The 20348-nt window shown below is 51.1% G+C and overlaps 9 protein-coding genes across 9 annotated transcripts; 3 read left to right on the forward strand and 6 right to left on the reverse strand.

The window, feature by feature from the left end:
• Window positions 1-695: 695 nt before the first annotated feature.
• NCS57_01022500 (uncharacterized protein) lies at window positions 696-1712 on the reverse strand (the record flags this gene model as incomplete). Its single annotated transcript, XM_053059975.1, has 3 exons — window positions 696-1414; window positions 1462-1642; window positions 1695-1712. 3 exons carry the CDS (start codon window positions 1710-1712, stop codon window positions 696-698), a joined length of 918 nt encoding a protein of 305 aa, XP_052910369.1.
• Window positions 1713-2593: 881 nt separating this feature from the next.
• Window positions 2594-3846, reverse strand: NCS57_01022600 (Protein phosphatase; the record flags this gene model as incomplete). The annotated part of the gene is made up of 2 exons (XM_053059976.1): window positions 2594-3729; window positions 3786-3846. The coding sequence occupies 2 exons, from the start codon at window positions 3844-3846 to the stop codon at window positions 2594-2596; spliced, it is 1197 nt and encodes a 398-aa protein (XP_052910370.1).
• A 775-nt stretch (window positions 3847-4621) lies between these two features.
• NCS57_01022700 (Succinate dehydrogenase [ubiquinone] iron-sulfur subunit, mitochondrial) lies at window positions 4622-5584 on the forward strand (the record flags this gene model as incomplete). The annotated part of the gene is made up of 3 exons (XM_053059977.1): window positions 4622-4979; window positions 5052-5203; window positions 5258-5584. 3 exons carry the CDS (start codon window positions 4622-4624, stop codon window positions 5582-5584), a joined length of 837 nt encoding a protein of 278 aa, XP_052910371.1.
• A 570-nt stretch (window positions 5585-6154) lies between these two features.
• Window positions 6155-6891, reverse strand: NCS57_01022800 (uncharacterized protein; the record flags this gene model as incomplete). Its single annotated transcript, XM_053059978.1, has 3 exons — window positions 6737-6891; window positions 6276-6688; window positions 6155-6225 (listed from the first exon to the last, which is right to left on the reverse strand). Exons 1-3 carry the CDS (start codon window positions 6844-6846, stop codon window positions 6155-6157), a joined length of 594 nt encoding a protein of 197 aa, XP_052910372.1. The 5' UTR covers window positions 6847-6891.
• A 2143-nt stretch (window positions 6892-9034) lies between these two features.
• NCS57_01022900 (PH-response regulator protein palC) lies at window positions 9035-10538 on the reverse strand (the record flags this gene model as incomplete). The annotated part of the gene is made up of 2 exons (XM_053059979.1): window positions 9035-9316; window positions 9363-10538. 2 exons carry the CDS (start codon window positions 10536-10538, stop codon window positions 9035-9037), a joined length of 1458 nt encoding a protein of 485 aa, XP_052910373.1.
• Window positions 10539-10919: 381 nt separating this feature from the next.
• NCS57_01023000 (Alpha-1,3-glucosyltransferase) lies at window positions 10920-12748 on the forward strand (the record flags this gene model as incomplete). The annotated part of the gene is made up of 2 exons (XM_053059980.1): window positions 10920-11148; window positions 11211-12748. 2 exons carry the CDS (start codon window positions 10920-10922, stop codon window positions 12746-12748), a joined length of 1767 nt encoding a protein of 588 aa, XP_052910374.1.
• A 922-nt stretch (window positions 12749-13670) lies between these two features.
• Window positions 13671-15508, reverse strand: NCS57_01023100 (MFS domain-containing protein; the record flags this gene model as incomplete). The annotated part of the gene is made up of 7 exons (XM_053059981.1): window positions 13671-13962; window positions 14013-14173; window positions 14222-14356; window positions 14408-14648; window positions 14729-15106; window positions 15158-15274; window positions 15327-15508. The coding sequence occupies 7 exons, from the start codon at window positions 15506-15508 to the stop codon at window positions 13671-13673; spliced, it is 1506 nt and encodes a 501-aa protein (XP_052910375.1).
• A 565-nt stretch (window positions 15509-16073) lies between these two features.
• On the reverse strand, window positions 16074-17641 carry NCS57_01023200 (uncharacterized protein; the record flags this gene model as incomplete). The annotated part of the gene is made up of 4 exons (XM_053059982.1): window positions 16074-16802; window positions 16851-17237; window positions 17287-17458; window positions 17508-17641. 4 exons carry the CDS (start codon window positions 17639-17641, stop codon window positions 16074-16076), a joined length of 1422 nt encoding a protein of 473 aa, XP_052910376.1.
• A 525-nt stretch (window positions 17642-18166) lies between these two features.
• NCS57_01023300 (DAO domain-containing protein) lies at window positions 18167-19787 on the forward strand (the record flags this gene model as incomplete). Its single annotated transcript, XM_053059983.1, has 5 exons — window positions 18167-18200; window positions 18254-18388; window positions 18441-19163; window positions 19248-19547; window positions 19594-19787. The coding sequence occupies 5 exons, from the start codon at window positions 18167-18169 to the stop codon at window positions 19785-19787; spliced, it is 1386 nt and encodes a 461-aa protein (XP_052910377.1).
• Between the last annotated feature and the right edge of the window lie 561 nt (window positions 19788-20348).

A 20348-nucleotide genomic window follows, 5' to 3' on the forward strand; every position in this document is an offset into this window, starting at 1 on the left:
GGCTTGGGAAAAGTCTGTCTTGGGGACTTAAGATGCGGCTCCGGGATCTCGCTTTGTACCAATGACGCGAGACAGCGAGATCATGATGATACGCCGCACCGTGATGCAGCGAACCGGGGTAAAAATCGACAATCTACAGCTTCACCGCTAGAAGCAATGATAACGTTTCCTCCCCCGGTCTCGGCAGCCCCAAGACAACGCCGAGCCGGAAGTGAAAAAGGTTTCTACAGGTGTTGGAACTTGGATGCCAGGGGCAGAAGATGCAAGACTAGCGCAGGCCAGGATGCGGCACTGACATGTGCGCCAGACGCTAAAATGGCGACAGCTCACACAAACCCGCAGACAGAAACAGCATGGATGCTGGATATAAAAAATCATCAAGGTGTGTCTTGTCTGGGGTAGGGCGTATATATACATGCGTTGGGCTCCGGGCGATACGAGTGCAACGCTACAGGCGGTGACGGGGAGGCTAGGGAGCTTCTTTCGGACTGTCGCACACGCTGTTTCAAGCAAGACGTCAAAAGCCACGAGAATGTCGACATGCCGAGATCTTCTTTGTTGACCTCATTGTCAGCGAGATAGCAGAACATGCCGTCATGTCTATTTTCATTCAAGCCTCTGCAGCTTCTCATCTATTGCTGACTGGATGGTCTAATATCATGCAATTGGCTCTGTCTCAATCATCATCTCATCTCTCACGGCTCCCCAGCTTCCTCCTCATCAGGCTTCCTCCTCTTCAACCACACCTTGGCCATCTCGTACGTCCCCAGATATAACCCACTCCCCAGCATCGTCCACCCCGATCGCAGAGCCGCACCCCGGAAGAATCCCCGCACTCCCCTCTCCCGGTACACCTCCTGCGTCACCGTCCACGCCCCCTTTTTCGCCCTCTTGCCCGCCATCTTGGCCGCGGCTTCATTCCCTTCGCTCCCGGCGCTGAGCATCATCCTCGTCTTGACCACATCGCTCGGTGTCGTTAGGAACGCTGCTACTGATCCGGCGCCTCCCGCGCTTAACCCCGTCACAAGCCCCGTCTCGACCAGGGTTGGCTCCGGGGCGTCGTCACCACGGGACTCCCAGACCCGTGCGCGCATATGCTCAAAGATGGGGAACTGAAGTGCCGTGAATGGAAGGTTGCGCGCGACGAGGGCCGTGTAGCCTGTAAAGAGGCGCCGTGATGCCCCGGTTCCGGTGAGCTGACGGAACGCCTGTAAAGACGTTGACGACCCCTTGCCTGAAGTCTCGCCCCGTAGCATTTGGGCGTTTTGCTTGATGACCTCTGCAGGGGCGAGGACTAGACAAGACGCCATCTCTGCAATTGCCGAAGCAGATGAGTGTACTAGAGGCTCTGGCAACGAGGTTGAGCTGCCAATGAGTTGTTTCGCACTCTCGTACGTTGAGAAGAATAATCCAGCTGGGAACATGAGCAACCTTGTCTTGTACGTGTTTGGGAATACTGACCTGCTGGGAGCGTAGCAAGCACTACACTTCCAATGCCTTGATAAAGGCCCCGCCAAACGGGTGCCTTCTTCGCCGAACTGGCAGCATATGTTTGAATGTAGTCTTGGCTCTGATATCGAGTCTTGAGGGTGTCGAGAGGATAGACCAACAGGTCAACCGTGAATGCTGCAATAGCACCAGCCTTGATATTGATGTTAGAAAATCATATCCATTGAGTATGGGTAGAAACTTGCCGCATATATCTCCATCATTTTCCAGGTAAAATCCTATGAAATAAAGCATCATGAAGAATTTCTTCCCGATCTCCGGCGCCAAGATGCAACAAGTCGAGTACTTGCTTCGAGTTGGTGATGTCATGATCATTGGGTCCCACGTGCGGATGACTGCTGGAACTACCCTGCATTTCCACCTTCACATTCAACGCATTCAATGGACATACAATTCTCGTGTTAACAATGTATCATAGCGACCCAATTTGGAAATCAGGGAATTTCAGAAACTTGAAGATTAGGTAGCACCTGATAGTTTTCATATAGAACAGCAATATTCCCAAAACTCAACAAACAAAGTTGATTGCAACCTTGGCAACCCCCAATAAGCACAGAGTCGCATTGGACTGCGACCAATACCATATCCCAATCTTAGGACAAACATACTTTAACATACCTGTTTTGTAGTTTATAGTCGTATCTACCCAATAAAGCCACGAGGTTAATTATGTGTGGCATGAGCACCAATACAAGTTGTCGATTGACCATCCTGACGGCATCATGAGTTCTTTGATCTGGGTCGCGAGGTAAACATCGGCAAGCCTAGAGCCAATAGTGAATCACCCAGGACCATAACATCTGGAACTCAGCAAAGTCTGCAGCGTAGCAGTGCTTCCGAAACTCCCCATAATCTTATCTGAACTCGAATGTGCTTTTAATATTAAAGACATATAGGCAACCCGACTTGCGCCATCATGTATACAACCCCGTAAATCAATCAACCGCGACGCACTCCCTGCTGTCTATCATTTGACTCCAAAACATCCCAAGTTCCCAATCGCAGTGTGCTTGCGTACCCGCCTCTATGAGCTGTTCCCATCTCTATCATAAACCCGCTCCCGGAAATAAAATAAAGATAAAAATTACAACTTGCTCTTCAAGCCTGCTGAAGTTTCATTAACCACAGCTACCACGACGCAAATGTCATCGACCTTGCCGCCGTGCCAGTTTTCGTTGGGATAATACTTGTGGACCTCCTTCGCGAAGGGTCCGTCGAGTTTCGTGTTGACACTGGCTCGCTTCGCGGCTGTCACGATTTCGGTCGCGAGTAAACTCTGAAGGGTCAGTGTCCTTTCTTTCTTTTCCTCGGACGCTTCAGGGAGCTGAACTAGAGGTTCCAGAGCATCAGCCACACGGACACCCCCGGCTTCAGTCATAACCCAGGCACCGCTCCGAACTAGAACCCGGCTGGCAATCCGAAGAATATCCTGATTAAAAAGGTTGTCGAGAACACCATCAGTCGCAAAGACGAGGACATCGCCATGTCGGAGCGAGTGCTGTGTAACATCCGCATCTCGGGGCAAGTCGCTCAACTGAGCACCACCAAAAGCTGCCATACGAGCGGCAACGCTCGGAGGGACGAGGGATAATTGGAACGGAGTATTGAAAGCGTGTGTCTGGGGTTCCGAATAGGTATGGACAGCGTTCAGACGAAGCTGTAAGAAACCGGAATCGCCGAGGTTCGCCACGTCCAGGTTTCCGTCTGCTCCAGCAATAGCAACACACGCAGTGCTACCACCTGCCCGAAGGCTGCGGTCCTCGCAAATCGCATCGTATCCCTTTTGCATCAGCTTCCTCGCTGTCAAGGGAGGATCAGCCTCCGCCTTGTGCTCGTGAGCAGCCACTGCCATGTGGTCGCAGAAGCCATGAGAAAAGTCGGCAGGATCGACACCCGAATCCACCCAGCCTCCAACACCATCTGCAACGCCAAACGCTACTGAGCCTGAATCATTGATCCGGCTGACAAAGAAGGCATCGTGTCCGGACTCGGGACGAGCGGAAGGGCGACGATTCCGCGGGGGCTGAATTCGATTATACGGGTTGAAGTGGAAAACGTGGGTGGAAGGATCGTAGGGTCTGTCTTTGGCGATAAAGGAGGAGGCGATATGGTAAGAGAATCTTGGTGCGTCGGCTGATGTGGAGTAAAGTTTCGATCGCAAGCATGAGGCCATAGCACAGAGCGGCCGGGTTCGAAATCGCGAGCAGGGCTGCCAAGAAGCTGAAAGAAAGTTAGTATGAGTGGCCAAGTAGAAACACATGGGCTCTGCGACGGACCTCTAGCAGTAAGTAGCGATTGCCATGAAGCCGCAGCAACTCGGTTGCAAGGCGCGGCCATGAAGGGCTAGAAGAGTGGATCGTCGAGGACAAGAATTGTTGCGAGAGATAACTTCAAGAGAGAAGATTGTCGAGCGAAGAGTCAAGTCGGTTTAAAGCGGTAGGCAATTACAGAGAAGACATCTTTTCGAAGGGATCAAGGAAAAAATTAGTGGTGTTGGAGGGAGTTGGCTCCTCAGAAGTGGGATCGCGAACGGAGAAATAAAGTTGTTGGGTCTCCGATATCTAATCTAATTCTTTTTGGAAGGCAAGCCCCTCCAGTGCCCTGTCCCTTCGAGAAGGAGAAGCCACGGTGCACGCACGACTGCTGCAGCGCGCTCGAGTCCTCATTTGGAAGGAGGCAGCTGAGGCTGTGCGATGGGGCTGAACGGCAAAGCCACAGATTGAAAATTATTTTGATTTCCATTTTCCCCGGAAACTCATGTCCGGCTGAGCCGGATCATCTGTTTCTCCCCGATCCATCCGCCTTTCACGAGCACCTGCTTCCGATCCCGACCGAGTGTGCCGTCGAAATTGATTTCAACACCCTTGCTCTGATTGGTCCACGGCAAGCGCAAGTCTCCATTCCGTAAAGCAATAGCCGAGGGAAGGTTTGCTTCCCAATTCATGACGACGAGAAACCTGGGTACGCCACCCCTTGTGAACATCGACAATTCAACTCCAACGGAGGGGATTGAACGGCTTTTCTTCCTGTCAATTCCTCGGCCACAGCTCAGATTTCACCCCACGAAGATTGACTGTCCTTCTCCTCCGGTCCCAATCCCGATTTCATCATCATGGCCGCCCTCCGATCCTCTTCTCGAATTGTCGGCGCCGTCTCAAGGACGGCTGCCCTTCGACCCGGAGCTGTCTTCTCTCGCTCCATGGCCTCGGTCGGCGAGGCTCCTCAGGAGCCCAAGCCCAACATGAAGTCCTTCCAGATCTACAGATGGAACCCCGATACCCCCAGCGAGAAGCCCCGTCTCCAGACCTACACCCTGGACCTCAACAAGACCGGACCTATGATTCTTGATGCCCTCATCCGCATCAAGAACGAGCTCGACCCTACCGTGACTTTCCGACGAAGTTGCCGTGAGGGTATCTGTGGTAGCTGCGCCATGAACATCAATGGCCAGAACACCCTTGCCTGCCTGTGTATGACTCCCCGCCATTGTCGCGTGCGAGGTATTATTCAATTGAGAGCAAAGTGCTGACGCTCCCGACCAGGCCGAATTCCTGCCGAGTCTTCATCTGATGTCAAGATCTACCCTCTTCCTCACACCTACGTCGTCAAGGATCTCGTCCCCGACTTGACGCACTTCTACAAGCAGTACAAGAGCATCAAGCCCTACCTCCAGCGCGAGACCCCTGCCGAGGACGTACGGCCCCCTTTCTTCCTCATTGACATTGACGTGTGCTGACAGAGTCAACAGGGACGTGAGTACCGACAGACCAAGGAGGACCGCCGCAAGCTCGACGGTCTTTACGAGTGCATTCTCTGCGCCTGCTGCTCTACCTCGTGCCCGTCTTACTGGTGGAACTCTGAGGAGTACCTCGGACCCGCCATCCTGCTCCAGTCTTACCGATGGCTCGCCGACTCTCGTGATGAGCGCACAGCCGAGCGCAAGAACAACCTCGAGAACTCGATGAGCCTGTACCGTTGCCACACCATTCTCAACTGCACCCGAGCCTGCCCCAAGGGTCTTAACCCTGGTAAGGCGATCGCCGAGATCAAGAAGCAGATGGCTCTCGGCAACTAAGAACCCCAAAAGCGAATTTGTCGCGGAACGAACATGATGATTTGAGGTGGAGGTGAAGTTAAGGGTTACCGCAGATGGAATACTGCGTGTGATGCTACAAGGATTGTAACCCTGTGTATAGGCTAGATGGGCGGGAGTTTCACGCTGTGTTCTGATAGCAAACTTGGCAATACTATTTTCTTGGATGTTCATCCCTTGGGGCTTTGTTGACAAATTGCGCATGAGTTTGCTTTTCATGGTTTTGTTTTCATTTCTTGTTGCTAATCACTCAATTCATTCCAGTCTGGCACCGAGAGACACGGGACACGAGACGATCACGCCAAAACACTGCGCCGAACACCCCACAAGCAGACCGTCCTGACCAAGTACCAAGGAGCTTCACTCGGGCCCTCAATTGGGCTGACTCTGCCTTACCGACCTTTGAATCACCGATCCTGCGAATTGTCCTGGCAAGCAGCCATAAAAAAACAAGATTTATGATATTATTTCTCATTTTAATCTCTTATTTAGCTCATAGTTAGGCTATGAGGTGAATACTCTTTACTGGCTTAACTGAGCGCAGCCGCCCTGCTACAATTTAAACGGCTGCAAATAGATTTTCACAGGGTCCCAACCCTTCGCAACCGTGTACGAACCTGTTTCTGTTTATCGGAGTTAGCTCCGAAATCCCCAAGGCCGGCATTGCACTCACCATCATACCACCTAATGAAATAAGTCGCATCTCCCAAGGGTACTGCGACCCATCCGGGGTGCTCTCCTTTGGCACCCCAGAACAGCTCCTTCATGCCGTTCTTACCCTCGGTAAACCAGAACTCGTTCCATGAATAGGTGTCTGGGGTGTATATGTCGGTATCGTTTTCAGGTCGAAAACGGTTTGGGTACAGGATATCCTTGAGGTGCATGTTGCCCTGCCATCCGAGAAGACTTAGACCGTGGAATAGTTCGTCCCCGGGGCGGGTGTCGAAGAAGACCGAGTTGTCGGACTTCTTCCCGGGCATGATGTCGTGGATTAGAATGGGCTCTCGGTCGGTGCCAAATACCCCGACATTGCCCTCCACGTCACAGGACAGGTAATTGTCGTCGATGTCTTTAACGTCGCCGTGCCTGTGTCATGTTAGTCCATCTGCCTGAGCGGTTCGTACGGCTTCTTACGTCGTGACCATGAGACGGTATTTAGTCGGCTCGGGGACTTGATGTACCGGATCGGCGGCAATGACGGTGTCTAGGAGGAATGAAGCTGATAGGAATGAACACCACTTCATCTTGGTATCTTTATGCTTGACCTGCTGGTTCGAGAGTGTTGCGGGATGGAAAGGAAGAATAGTTGCCAGATACTGAAAAGAAAAAGGACATATGCAGAAAGCAAACGACGGAAGAAATTGAAGAAGAAGGTTTGTTGAAAGTATATTTCGCCTACAGCCCGACAACTGCCCGGCCCAACAAGTTGACTCTGTTGATGATATCGACAAAGTACCTCGTAGTCTTCTCTAATACTGCCTCCGCTTAAACAAGTTAACGACTTGTATAAAAGACTAAAATAATCAGAGAAAAATGCCATATAAAGGGTAAGCTTATAAAAGATTTGTATATGTTATTGACCTTCTCATCATATTTCATAGCTGGGCTTCGACCGGGACAAGATGATGCCTTTGTTCCCTTCGTTCACCATGACAGCCAGCTCATGCGGGAGTGTTGATCACCACGAGGGAAAAGAAACGTGCGACAGGGGTTAATAAAAAGATCCCTGCTTGCTTCAATTATTTCCATTCCATTAAGCTCGTGATTGAGTGTTTGCCCCGCGTTTTGGCAATTGACGATGGCAGTGTGATTGAAAGGTTTGGTGTTTTTCTTGACTAGATCCTTGATCTTATGCTGGGACTTGTCAAGGTCGCTTCTGACTAAGGAATCATGCAATTTCATAGGCCTTCGGATGGACTATCTATATACGCCATAAAAATGGTTAGATAGTCAAACATCTACTGTCCTGTTGGAGAGATCGAGATGGTGCCAAGTTGACTAGCTGTGGGTAGAGCTTGGGATTAATATCGCACGTGGAGGCACGCATCCCCACTTCATTGAAGAATTCACCAGCCAAGCTTGAGCAGTCAAACACCATGCTAATATTTGTTAGCTGAGGACACCCATTGTTAGCTTGGCCTAGCGATGCCGCACCCCCAACTCAGGCAACCGTGGCTTGGTGTCTAATGCGGCCTTATTTCAACCGACCAGATCCTTGCTCTCCTGGTATTTCTGAGACTGTGTTGCTCAGTTCAGAAGGACCGAGGTAGGTTAAAAATATCTTTAATTTATTGTGATTCTACCCACTTCTGCCGAACCGCCGTTGCCGTGTCTCATAATCGTACGTGGGAACTGAAGAGGGTCTACACGGAATGCACTGTAGCAACACAGACGAACAAAGACAATGTCGGTGTTCCGTAGCTAAACATGTCATGATCTCACGCTGTAATATATTCATTTCAAAAGTACTTTTGCACAAGAGCCGCTGACGTTATCCCAACCAGCACATCCTTATTAAACTGAGAACACCCATGACGCAGCTGTGTCTTTAAGCCCCTCCATCGGGCTATTTGGAGCGCCCTCGAGCCGTTGACCCAGTACCTGCAGGCTTCAGGTTGCATCTTTGTGATTTGCCGTGTTATACGGCCCGTGACGTCGCATCGTGGTCCATTGCACCTCCCATTGGGCCGTCGGTACTCGACGGGGAATGCTTACACCTCGTATACTGCCGCGTTGCTTCTGAGCATCAAAGTCTTTTGACTGACGATCCTTTGCAGGCGCGGCCGACTGCGGAGTTGTATTACATCCCGCTGTGTCTTGCTGCGGATCTCGCGGCGGCCGACCGACCGGTGATGCAGTATATATTAAACAGACAGGATCCCACACAAAGTTACAATGGCACAATTCATATTGACAAGTTCTCTACGACATCATGCTTTCCAACGCCCTTTTCCTTGTTGCCAGTCTCGCTGGACTCGTTGCGGCCTTGCCGTATCCTCCGTGTGAGCACCAGACCATCTGCATCGATGCCATCAACACATGTGGTATTAGATACGGAGCGTGAGTGGTCCTTACATCTTAGAAAAGGCTTCACAGAATACTGACATGAACTATAGCTGTTACGATGTATGCTCTCCCCAAGACTCTCCTACGGCTCCTCCTTGTCCAGCAACATCCACATCGGTCGAGTATCCGGAAATCACAGCCGATTAAGTACTCAACAATTAAAGAGCTGTTTGTGTCAGGAGGAGATATGACCGAGTACTGTAGTAGCACATCGGTCGTACGAGGGCTATGGACAGTTTCTCTTAGATGGCCAACAATGGTATCTTGTGTGACCGGCCACGCGTCTATATCACCAAAAATAGTTAAACCAACTACTCATCTCCCAATGCATTCTCCGTATAGTACTCAGCGCCACCGCTTCTAAAACTAGTAGTATACGTTGCCAGGCGTGCTTGTGCTTGTACTCCGTGCATAATCCGCCGCAGATCCTGGGAACGCACCAACTGGAGCCGATGGGCTTCCTCTGATCTCATCATCCGAACTCAAGTCATCAACGAAGCCATCATCTTCCTCTGGGGGAGCTCGCATGGCTTCCAGGACATCCCTGTCAAGGGAAGGAGGCTCATACGGCTTGATGCTGTGAATCTCACGCCCTGATGGCATCTTGCTCAGGAGTGTGTTGACGGGAGGGATGGCTTGCGTGTTCATCTGTTCTTGTCAGAAAATGCTTCTGTATTTGTATGAGGCTGCTTACCGTATCGTTGATCTTGTTCCACTTGGCGTCGAGCATCTCCAGGATGCGAGTTTCCTCCAACTTGCCTGCATCAGCTCCCCATGCAGCCTCCTTATCCACCCGTCGATCCTCTCGCTTCTCCGTGATATCCTTCTTGAACCGGCTGAAGCTGAGGCCCTTTTTGCTATCCTTGACCTCAACGCCCAACTCTGAAAGACCGGCGCGAACCCATCCGATGCCTTCAGCCGTCTGCCCTCCCAGCTCAGCGTCAATACCGAAGAACCGACAAGCGCGGGCCCGGCATGTTCGGCGAAGATCATCCAGGTACTTTAGTAGCCCGCTGTTGATCTTGTGAGATCCTGAGCCGGCTGAGCTGCATAGGGAAGATGCCTTGGCAGCATGTTCTGACGCTGCCAAGCATAGACGGGCGTAAAGGTGAGCGCGGACTTTTGGAATATCTGGTGCTTTGAACATCCACTCCTTGTCATTCTTGTTCCTGTCCTGAGCGACAATCGCTGGGTATGGATCATCCTTGAGAACGGCAAGCAAAGTTGCTTCTGCCAAGGCCAGGCATGAGAGAGCTCGGGCTGTACCAGGTGAGACGTCGGCGCATGGCGGGCTCGTTGTGATGTGTTCTCCTCGTCCAGCAAGATAGTCGTACACAGAAGCGGCCTCCAGCAGTGATTTTGTCGCTGAAGTGACTGCAGTCGTTCTACCTTGTGCCCCGAGAAACTCGCCGTTGGTCGAATAGAGGGGCTGTAAAGCAGATCGGGCAGTCAGGACATGCGAGAAGCCCAATGTTGAGAGAACAAAGAATATCTCATATTCCAGAGATGAAATCTTGATTCGAGCCCTCTCACGTCCTGGAACAATGTCACCTGATAGCGTCGGTCTCCATTCGATGGCCGGGGATGTCTTGAGAACGATGCTGATGAACTCCCCGTTGGGCAGGTTTCTGCTGCTCAAGCCATCATCTACAGCGAGAAGATAGGGTATATATCCGTTGAGACTCGATATGGCCGTGTTGAGGTTCGAGATCTGAGAGCTAGGAGGAAGTCTCTTGTGCTTCTTGAGCGTATCTCGAACCACCCCGCGATATGTGCTGGCGTTGAGGGGCAGCGAGGGATGTGAGTCGGAGCTGAAGCTGGATGAGAAGGAGAAGGAGGATGTCGTCGGGAGGACAAAGGGGAAAGGCATCTTATACTAGACGAGAGCTTGAGGGTATAAAATGAGATTCAGATGTTGTAGCAAGGGAAAACATGGGGATTCTGTGACGCAACAGGCTTGCCAAGCTCTTGGAAGCATCGCCATACTGTGCAGAAACCTGAAAGATTGACACTGTACAACAGCACTGACGTCTGCCGCCGGGGTTTCACCGGAATTCGGAGCTCCTTTTCAGGGCCAAGGTCGAGTTCTAGAAGCTCCACCAAAATTTCCGGGGTTTGCAGGCTGTCATCTTAAACACCACGCAAGCAGGTCCCGCCCGCCGCCCTCTCTCCTTTCAACACCAAGGGAGCTCCATTGTGTGCTCTTGATGACGCTCGCTTCTCCCACGGATTCCTCGTTCCCGCGGTGACAATGGCTGGCCCTTCTCCGTCACCGCACAAGCCTCGTCGCAGGACCAAGAAGACCGGCAATGGCGGCGACAGGCCGTCTCGCTCAGAGGCCCTGGTGAGGGCGCCTGCTTTTCCCCTTGCCGCGTTTCTCTGGCCGGCGCGCACTTCTTCGTCGCATTGGGAGGTGTTGCCCGTGATTCTCATGGTTGTTGGTCTGTTTAGATGGGCTGCTGGATTATGGGGATATTCTGGTGAGTAGCTTCCATCATATTATGACACGCGAGCACGTATGCTAACGTGGACTACCTCGCAGGTCACCGCAAGCCGCCCATGTTTGGAGACTACGAAGCGCAACGACACTGGATGGAGGTGACGACGCAACTCCCCGTCTCGCAGTGGTATTTCCACGATCTCCAGTGGTGGGGACTCGACTATCCTCCCCTGACCGCCTACCATAGCTGGGTTCTGGGCAAGATCGGAGCTCTCATCGACCCCTCGTGGTTCGCCCTCTTTGCTTCGCGAGGCAACGAGGATCCCAACCTCAAGATCTTTATGAGGGCGACCGTCATAATCTCGGAATACCTCATCTACGTCCCGGCCGCGATTGTCTTTGTGCGACGGTATAGCCGCCTCCAAGGAGTTGCCAACTGGAACGCCTGGCTTGCGCTCGTCGCCATTCTGATGCAGCCTTCGACTATCCTCATTGACCATGTCCACTTTCAATACAACACTGTCATGCTGGGTTTCGTGCTTGCAAGCATGTCCAGCATGATTGCGGACCGTTACAAGTGGGCTGCCGTCTTCTTCGTTGGAGCGCTGGGATTCAAGCAGATGGCTCTGTACTATGCCTTCAGCGTCTTTTCTTACCTGCTTGGACGATGCGTCTTCCCTCGGATCAACCCGACCAGACTCTTTGGCATTGCTCTCGTTACCATTATTTCCTTTGCCATTCTCTTACTACCTCTGATTCTGGGCACTCTTCATGATGTGAAGCAGGGAATCGATCCGTATGCGGAATCAGACGGAGCTCGACCACCTCTTCCTCTGTTCCCCCAACTTGCGGAAATCCTCGACACCAAGGCCTTCTACTACCCTCTCGTTGTGCAACTGGTCCAGATGATCCACCGAGTATTCCCCTTTGCTCGTGGCTTGTTCGAGGACAAGGTTGCCAACTTCTGGTGTGCTGCCAACGTTGTCATCAAGCTTCGCCAGTACCCAGCGGCTCTGCTTCAAAAGGTGGCACTCGGCGCGACGCTCGCCTCTATCATCCCTCCCAACATTATCCTATTCCTGCGACCCCGAAAGACGACGTTGCCCTTGGCATTTGCCGCCACGGCTTGGGGCTTCTTCCTTTTTAGCTACCAGGTTCACGAGAAGAGCGTCCTGTTGCCACTGATGCCAATGACGCTGCTCTTGGCTGGCAAGCAAGGACTGAGCAAGGACACTCGAGCTTGGGTTGGATTCGCCAACCTTTTGGGAGCCTGGACCATGTTCCCCTTGCTCAAGCGTGTTGACTTGAGGGTTCCGTATGCAGTCTTGACCCTTCTTTGGTCATATCTGCTTGGTCTTCCACCTACCTCTTTGAGCGCCTATTTCCAGGAAGGCCAGGCCGCCTGGGTCCAATGGGCAACAGCCCTGCTCCATTGGATATTCTATGCCGCCATGGTGGGCTGGCATGTTGTTGACGCACTGGCTGTGCCCCCCGTCGACAAGCCGGACCTCTGGGTTGTGGCCAATGTCGGTATTGGGGCGGCCGGGTTCATCATTTGCTATCTTTGGTGTTTGTTGAAACTTGTTCAGGAATCTGATCTCTTCCCGACCAAGACAACCAAGAAGAGCAAGACGTCATAGAGTTGTAATATCAGACTAATAGTGTACATCATGTGAAGATAAATAAAAAGCTCGAAATAGAGTGTTCGTTGATATTAAGAGTTCTGAGAGCCACCAAGGACGCCACCAACTTGTGCGCGCTTGTCGCAACTACACAGGGAGGAGACTATCGATTTCAAATGCAATGACGGCTAGAAAACCCTGCGCCGACCAATCAACCTGATTTTGATCTGCCAAATGTTTTGGCTTTATTTCCAGCTGGGCTTTAGAACTTGACGCTTGGGTCAAGCTGGTGATGCTCATACAAGGTGAGAGAAAACTAGTGATATTTTTACGATGCGAGATCTGGACTCCTATTTAAGCTTATGCTCACTGTCCTTCCTCATGGCCCTCATGAGACACTTTGGCTTTATAGCTTCCGGCAACTGAGGCTTCGAGATGCCTTTGTGTAAGGCTATTACAGTCGCCCTCTGGCCTTGTCAGGCTTTGGGGCCAATGCTGGGCCATGTATACCAAACTCGTCGCGTACGCTATCATTGTCAAGTACTGCACCTTTCAATAACATGAGTAAAGGACTGTAATTGACGAAGGCGGCAGCTGGATCGACAAACCCTCAGAGTAGCACAACTCTCGGCAGTACCCAAACCACGACCGAGGCTTCGACTACCACTTCTGCAACGTTGACGTCTCCTTCAGATGTGTTGGTATCCGAGAGCGCGTCTAAGAAATGGTATATTAAGCCGGGGCGATATAACAAAAGCTCAACATAGTGTTTTTCAGGGCTCATGATCATGCGATCAAGTGTTTGATCAAGACTGTAGCATTGCAGCGGTCGAAAGTAAAGTTGTCAGTGACCCAGTTGAAGTCCAAGGCGACAGCTGACTTGATACGGCACAAGGGATGCCTCCTATATGCCTTTATTACCCATGTCTCTAAACCAGATCTATAGCACAAATCTAAAGTTGGGGTTCTCGTGAGGATTCTCAGAAGCACCAGCCAGCAGCAGATGAGTCGGCACGTCTGCGCTCGTCCAGTTAACCCCTTGAGCCTTGTTCCGAAGAGCATTCTGCCTCTGCATCCACAGCCTCATAAGAATGGTGACAATGATGGCAGCAGCCAGGAAGGAGTAGTTGGTCACCAGTGCCGGGATGTACTTTGGCGCGCTGTCGGGGGTGAAGACGTTGCTCGAGACGAGGCCGGCTGCATTGCCGAAGAAGGTGATGAAGGCAATGTTGCTAATGAATTGTCAGGATAGGAGGCCAAATAGAAAAGGAATATGGCTTACAAGGCGCGTCTATCTTCGGAGAGAACGTTGTTTTGATGCCACGAGTGAAATACGATAGATGGAGTGAAACAACCGCCAACAATGAGGAAGACTGCAAAGTAGGCGACGCCTATATGGCTCTCGACATCAATCGAGGCAATAATTATGAAGCCGATACAAGACTAATATGTATTAGTAAATAGTTCAAGAATGATTTACCTTGAACTCACCAGTGTGAAGGCTGAGAGCAAGTGATATGTTCTCTCACGGAAGTAATCCGAACTGATGGCAGTGCTGAAGAGAAGCACGGCAGACACCATGTAAGGAGCAACAGTGTACAAGTTGGTCTTGACAGCCGAGTAGCCCTTTATTTGTGTCAGATGGAGTATTTAGTAGGTGCTTTCAATGTCACTCACCAGCTTAGCAACAATAAGAGGCGTAAAGTTTCCGACGGATGCATTGGTGACCCCGAAGCAGAAGGCGATAAAAGCCCAGGCCCAGAGCTTCCAGTCTCTCAAGGGGGCAAAGAAGTCGCGGATCTGGAACTTGGATCCCACAGCTTGAGAGGCATCGCGGAGGGATCGGAGACGACAGATTTCTCGCTCCCGGTCTGTAAGGAATGAGGACTCCTTGTGAGGGGGGTGAGGGAGAAAGACCCTGCATTTTGTTAGTTGACATGGTCTCATGTAATAATTAAACCCTCGGTTATGATGGAGCAATAGGGGATAGAAACATACAGAGCAATCAACCCAATCGTGATTGTCAGAGCACCCTCGACCAGATAAAGGTACTGCCAGCCATGAAGCGAGCCATCAATCTGGAACAGGCCGAAAGCGATCAACCCAGAGAATGCCCCCGAAAAGGTCTGACTGCCATAGAACAGGGCAATTCTCTTGGCCAGCTCATCTCTCTTGTACCACTGGGTCAAGTAAAAGACACCGCCGACTCCGAAGCCGGCTTCTGCCATACCCAAGAGAATTCTGAGAGCAGCGAGACCGGCAAAGTTCTTGCATGCCGGTGAGAGAATCACGGTGGTTCCCCAGAAGAGGAGATAGCAGGGCAGTGTCCATCTGGCTGAGAGTTTGCGGGTGAGCATGTTTGCTGGCACAGTCAAGCTATTGATACGGTTAACACTACATCTTGGAAAATAAAAAGTTCGTACTTACGCGCAGTATGGGACGTAAAACACAGAGACGAGAATGTTGTACTCATATTTAGTGAACCCGAGATCGACATCAATACCATCAGTCTTGGCAGCACCCAAATTGTTTCGGTCCAGAGCACTGAGATAAAGTTAGAACCTCAGATTGCAGAGTATTCAAAGAGAAAACTTACTTGAACAAGTACATGAAGAAAAGAAGAGGCAGGACCCGAAGATCAATCTTTCGGACAACCCTCCTCTCCTCCTCAGGATCGATCGAAGGTTCCTCATGGACGTCGACATGAGGCTTCACGCCTCCTTCTTCAAGGACGTCTGATACCACTACAGGGTCTGATATACCCTTGGAAGAAGCCATTGTTGAGTTTGCTTAACGATGATCTCGACACTGCCATACTGTGGAAGCTGTTCATGATATCTGGACATCCTATATATGCACCTGTTGAACGGTTCGACACCAAAGAACATGGGATGAGACCAGGTGAATCATGCTAATACCGGCCCTCTATTACGCCATCTCTACCCAGTCGATAAAAACTCGCTTCCCCGCCGCTGTTGGACCAGGTTACATGGGATAGATCAACGGGGTTCCCAACGAACTGGGCTCACTCCTATCTAGACAGGGAATAACACGGCCCTGCCCAAGTGGATTCGGGCGCCTAGTCTTGCCGTATAACTACTAGCATAGGATTCGCGTCCTAGATGGATCGTCTAAGCGAGAGATATGGAGTCGTTGACTGATTGTTCGTCATTGGGTCCCCGGAATTTGAAGATATTCGGATCCATGCATGCGCGGAAATAAGTTTATCTGCTGACTCGTGGGAATCTGTATGGTTTCCAATCACGATGAAAAGACGCCGTCTATATGAGTTTGGGTATAGTCTCGGGCTTCTATATATTTGTTTAGGTATAGTTTATCTCCTCTAAATCACCGACCCCCGAAGGTGGAGCGTCTTCAAGTTGTCCACACGCCGTCTACGCTCGTTGACCCCGGCGAGGTACCGCGGCGTCCACTCATCCTGCCACTCCAAGAGCCCGAGGCTGTTACCGCCTGCGTCTGCGAGGATCGAGTGTAGCTGGTTCAGGAACTCGACGCTGCCTGGGTACTTGTTGTAGTGGAAGAGCGCCGTCTTCTGGTCCACCTCTTTGAGCCGCTTCTTCTCCCACTCTTCCATTTCCGATATCGGGGGGAGCTTTAGTTCCCCGGAGAGATACGATGCTACCAGTGCGGCTTGGTATTCAAAGATTCTGAAAGAAACGCTGTTTTGAACAAGGCCGATAAACGAGAGAGTAGGGTCCTCTCTCCAGAAAGTGTGCAGGTAAGTTCCCGGGACCCAATCTGCAGTGAATTTTGGGTCGTAATTGTGAACTGCCTGAGGCGGCGATAGGAAAGGAAATGAGACGTGGTATCCCGTGGCAAAGATGATGGCATCTGGTCGAACAGGAGCGCCCCCATCCTTGAAGAAGTAGTCTCCTATGCTTGGATCGATATGGCTCAACTCGGGTCGTACCGATATTCCGTCAACCCCTTCCAAGGATGTAGGATACATCCAGCTTACGCTCCGATGGGAGACGGTGAGGCTGGATACGATAGGCATGAGATCACGAATGAGATCCAAGGCGGTGATGCCGTTGCCGACAATGATGACAGTCTGCTAGGTCAGAACTGCTTTCTCACAGTATAAGCTGCGGCGACTTACCTTGTCCTTATATGCTTGAACCGATCGAAAGTACTTGGAGTGTAAGGCACGACCTGGAAAGTTCCGATTGTACTCTTGGAGACCCGGTATTGAAGGAATTTTGGGGACCCAGTAGATGCCAGTCGCTACGACAAGAGCATCAAACGACTCTTCGTACCAGTAATCTTCATCACGCTCTGACCTTCTCAACGTCAAGACCCATTTTGAGTCTCGTTTAGAAGCTCGCTCAAGGGTTGTGTTCAAGACAAGAAAGTCGGCATGTCTCGCATGGAGCGTCTGGATATACCTCAAGACACGGGCTGCAGAGGGAAACATGGGATCAGTATCCTCGACCGGGGGAGTCTTGTCAACTTGAGAGAAGTGAACGTAAGTGTAAGACATGATGTCCTGGCATGATGAGTAAAATACAACTTTTGGCTGTTGCGAAATCACATACAACGTTGACGTTTGTAGTTAGAGTCTCGTATACTGGCGCTGTAGTCCATCTTTGTAGTTGTTGCTTTGGTGTTCGTGCTGGCAGTGTAGAAGGCGGCTGAACAGGAGGATCTACAAGACTCGGATGAACCATAGGATCAGCAGGCGGTACATCAGGATCCGGATCAAAGTTCCTATCAATCGTCAGTCGAGTATAACTTCAACTCGAGACTGAAGTCGTACCATGCCCCTCCAACTTCAGCCCTCCGCTCAAAGACCTTGATCACGTCAAAGGCGTTGCTCCTTCTGAGGGCCTCTGCGGCTGCTGCCCCAGATGGACCGGCGCCGATTACGGCGACGCTCTTGACCGTGGACATGTTGGAGCGTGATGCGACGGGTTGGGGAATGTGTGAGTGTCTCAAGTTGATTGGGCCGTCTTTATCACCGGTCTTATATCCGGAAGATGCCGTCGTGCAATGAGAAAAGAAACGACGAATCCCTGATGATTTAAAGATTCGCAACCTGCAGCTGAAATAGCATCATCGACTTCCCCACAGCCTTGATTCCCCGGGGTTTTATCAGGCCCACGGTTACATGCACCCGATGGCTTGAGTCATGGGCCCAGAGATGATCAAGGGATCTGGAGACGAGTTGAAGGATTGCCGTTAACTAATGTCAACCGGGGTTTATAGACGCCGTTTATGATCACGCAATGGAGACTAACTAGATACGAAATGGTATTCTCCAGTTCGGAGACGACTCTTCGGTTAGCGTTTCTTGATATCTTTACCGTCGACTTACACTCGAGTTGAGGGAGCCTGATTGCCCACGACCCATCTACAACAGTATCCGAAGTTGAACAAGACTGGCAAAAGCTCAATTCAATCTTCAAGTTCATCAAGATGACCAGTCCAGCTAGCTCAATTATCATTGTTGGTATAGATAGCCCTTGGTCTAGTCGCTTGGTATCTCTTATTAATATATACTAGGAGCCGGCGTGTTTGGGCTGTCCTCGGCACTGCATTTGCAACAACGCGGCTATCAAAACATCAAGATATTCGACAAGCAGGACTACCATGCTTCAGAATACTCACCCTTCAACGGCGGTGACTCGGCATCATCTGGCGAGTGTTTAGCTATGAAGTCTTGTGTGTCAAGCTAACAAGCTGCCATCAGATAGCCACAAGGTCATCCGAAGTGCATACGGAGACTCAGCCATACTTCAAGACCTAGCAAACCGCGCCATAGACAAATGGAAGCAATGGAACAAGGAATCTGGCCAGGAACTGTTCCTAAACACCGGCTGGGCGCGCCTCACAGACATTGGCAGACCTCAAGACGTCGACATTGAGACCTTCAAGACAATGAGCGAGGCTGGACTAGGCCACACGCAGTACTTTCTGCACTCAGACCAAGACCTCAAAAGAGCAGAGGCCGATGGATGGGGCGGTGCCCGTCTTGATCAGTTCCAACGACGCAGTCGAGGTCTCGCCCTTGACGGCGTCTTTGACTCCAACGCAGGGTTGGCAAACGCTGACTTGGCATGCAAGTACGCTCTTGACCTCATAGAAGCGGGAGGCGCAGAGACCTACTTTGGAGACAAGGGTGAGCTCTCGTCCTTGATTAGAGACGACAAAGACGCTCGTCGGGTCGTAGGGATCGCGACCAAGGATGGGGAACGTCACTTTGCGGACTTGGTCATTGTTGCTGCGGGCCCGTTTTCTCCTCTCATCGTGCCGGAGCTGAAGAGCTTCATGACGACCACGGCTGGCAACTTTGTCTTTATCAAAGTGCCTGAGCATTTGCAGCATCGGTATCGCGCTGATGTATTTCCTACCTGGGCTTGGAACTATGCTGGTAGTTCAGAGAGTGGAGGGCTTACCGGGTTCCCTTTGGACAGTGAGTTCTTTGATGCTTTCCCCTATTTTCTCCTACTATACGGCTCGCGCTTTGTTCTTTGTGTTGTAAGACTGACCCAAGTAGGGAACGGCATTCTCAAAATCTCGTATCGCTCTCTGAAATGGACAAACCCATCAGACACGGACTCGGAAGCACCCTTCTCAGCCCCAGCAACTGCTGAAGAGGTAGAGAAGCGAGGGCCACCGCTTTCGCCGATCGCAGAGACCAAGAACTTTGTGAGGGAGAATCTACCAGATCTGGTCGGGGCAGAGATCACTGCGGTAAAGATGTGCTGGTATGCAGACACCGTTGATCTCGATTTTGTTATCGATCGCGTACCGGAGACTGAGGGTCTTTTGGTCGTCACTGGCGGAAGCTTCCATGGTGAGTTATCTGCACAAGTTGGGGACTTGGCACTTACAGGTTATAGGCTTCAAATTCTTGCCGGTTCTGGGCGAGTACGTTGTAGATGTATTGGAAGGAAAGGAGAATAAGTACACGCAATTCTGGCGATGGAGAACTCCTACAAAGGAGCAAAAGGAGAGGATCCTGCAAAACACTCTGTCAAATGAGAGGGTGTGGGCGAAGCAGAAGCTGGCCACTCCCGAAGATCTCAAGTGGTAGGGCCGACTTGAGCCTCATGGGGCGTCGATAAGGAGGGGTATATGCTCCTTCCGATTTCTGCTATGATTTGCGAGACAAGACGTTGCATTTGAAACGTGTCACGGCGTGGTAATTTGTCTTGCTGTGGAGGTTCCTCGGGTGTAGGGCGATATAAGGCTGCGAGAGGACGGACAGGCATGTGGTGGACCAGGGGCCTGAAGAAGAGACGCCTAAATAGATCAGCACATTGTATGGACTAAATGACTTGATATGTACCCATGTTTCTGTCAACTACCCAAGATGGTGTTGTCGGTTAGACAGGAACAACTCGATTGGAGGTATGAGGTTGTATCGGAAACAACCTTAAAGCAATCTAGTGCCCGTGTTTGCATGGCTTGGCAATTACTTTCACCCATCAAAATCAATGCTGACGCTGCAACTCCAACAAAAAAAGGTTGCCCGCTTACAACCAACCTTTCAAGGCTGAGGCTGACACCCCCGAGTGCTACCCAGCAATGCATAGCCAGAAGAGTTTGCTGACTGTGTTGCTGCTGAGAGCCGAATCTAGTTATCTCACTCTAG

The sequence above is a fragment of the Fusarium keratoplasticum genome, chromosome 8, assembly GCF_025433545.1.
Source record: "Fusarium keratoplasticum isolate Fu6.1 chromosome 8, whole genome shotgun sequence".
In the NCBI taxonomy this organism is placed as follows: Eukaryota; Fungi; Ascomycota; class Sordariomycetes; order Hypocreales; family Nectriaceae; genus Fusarium; species Fusarium keratoplasticum.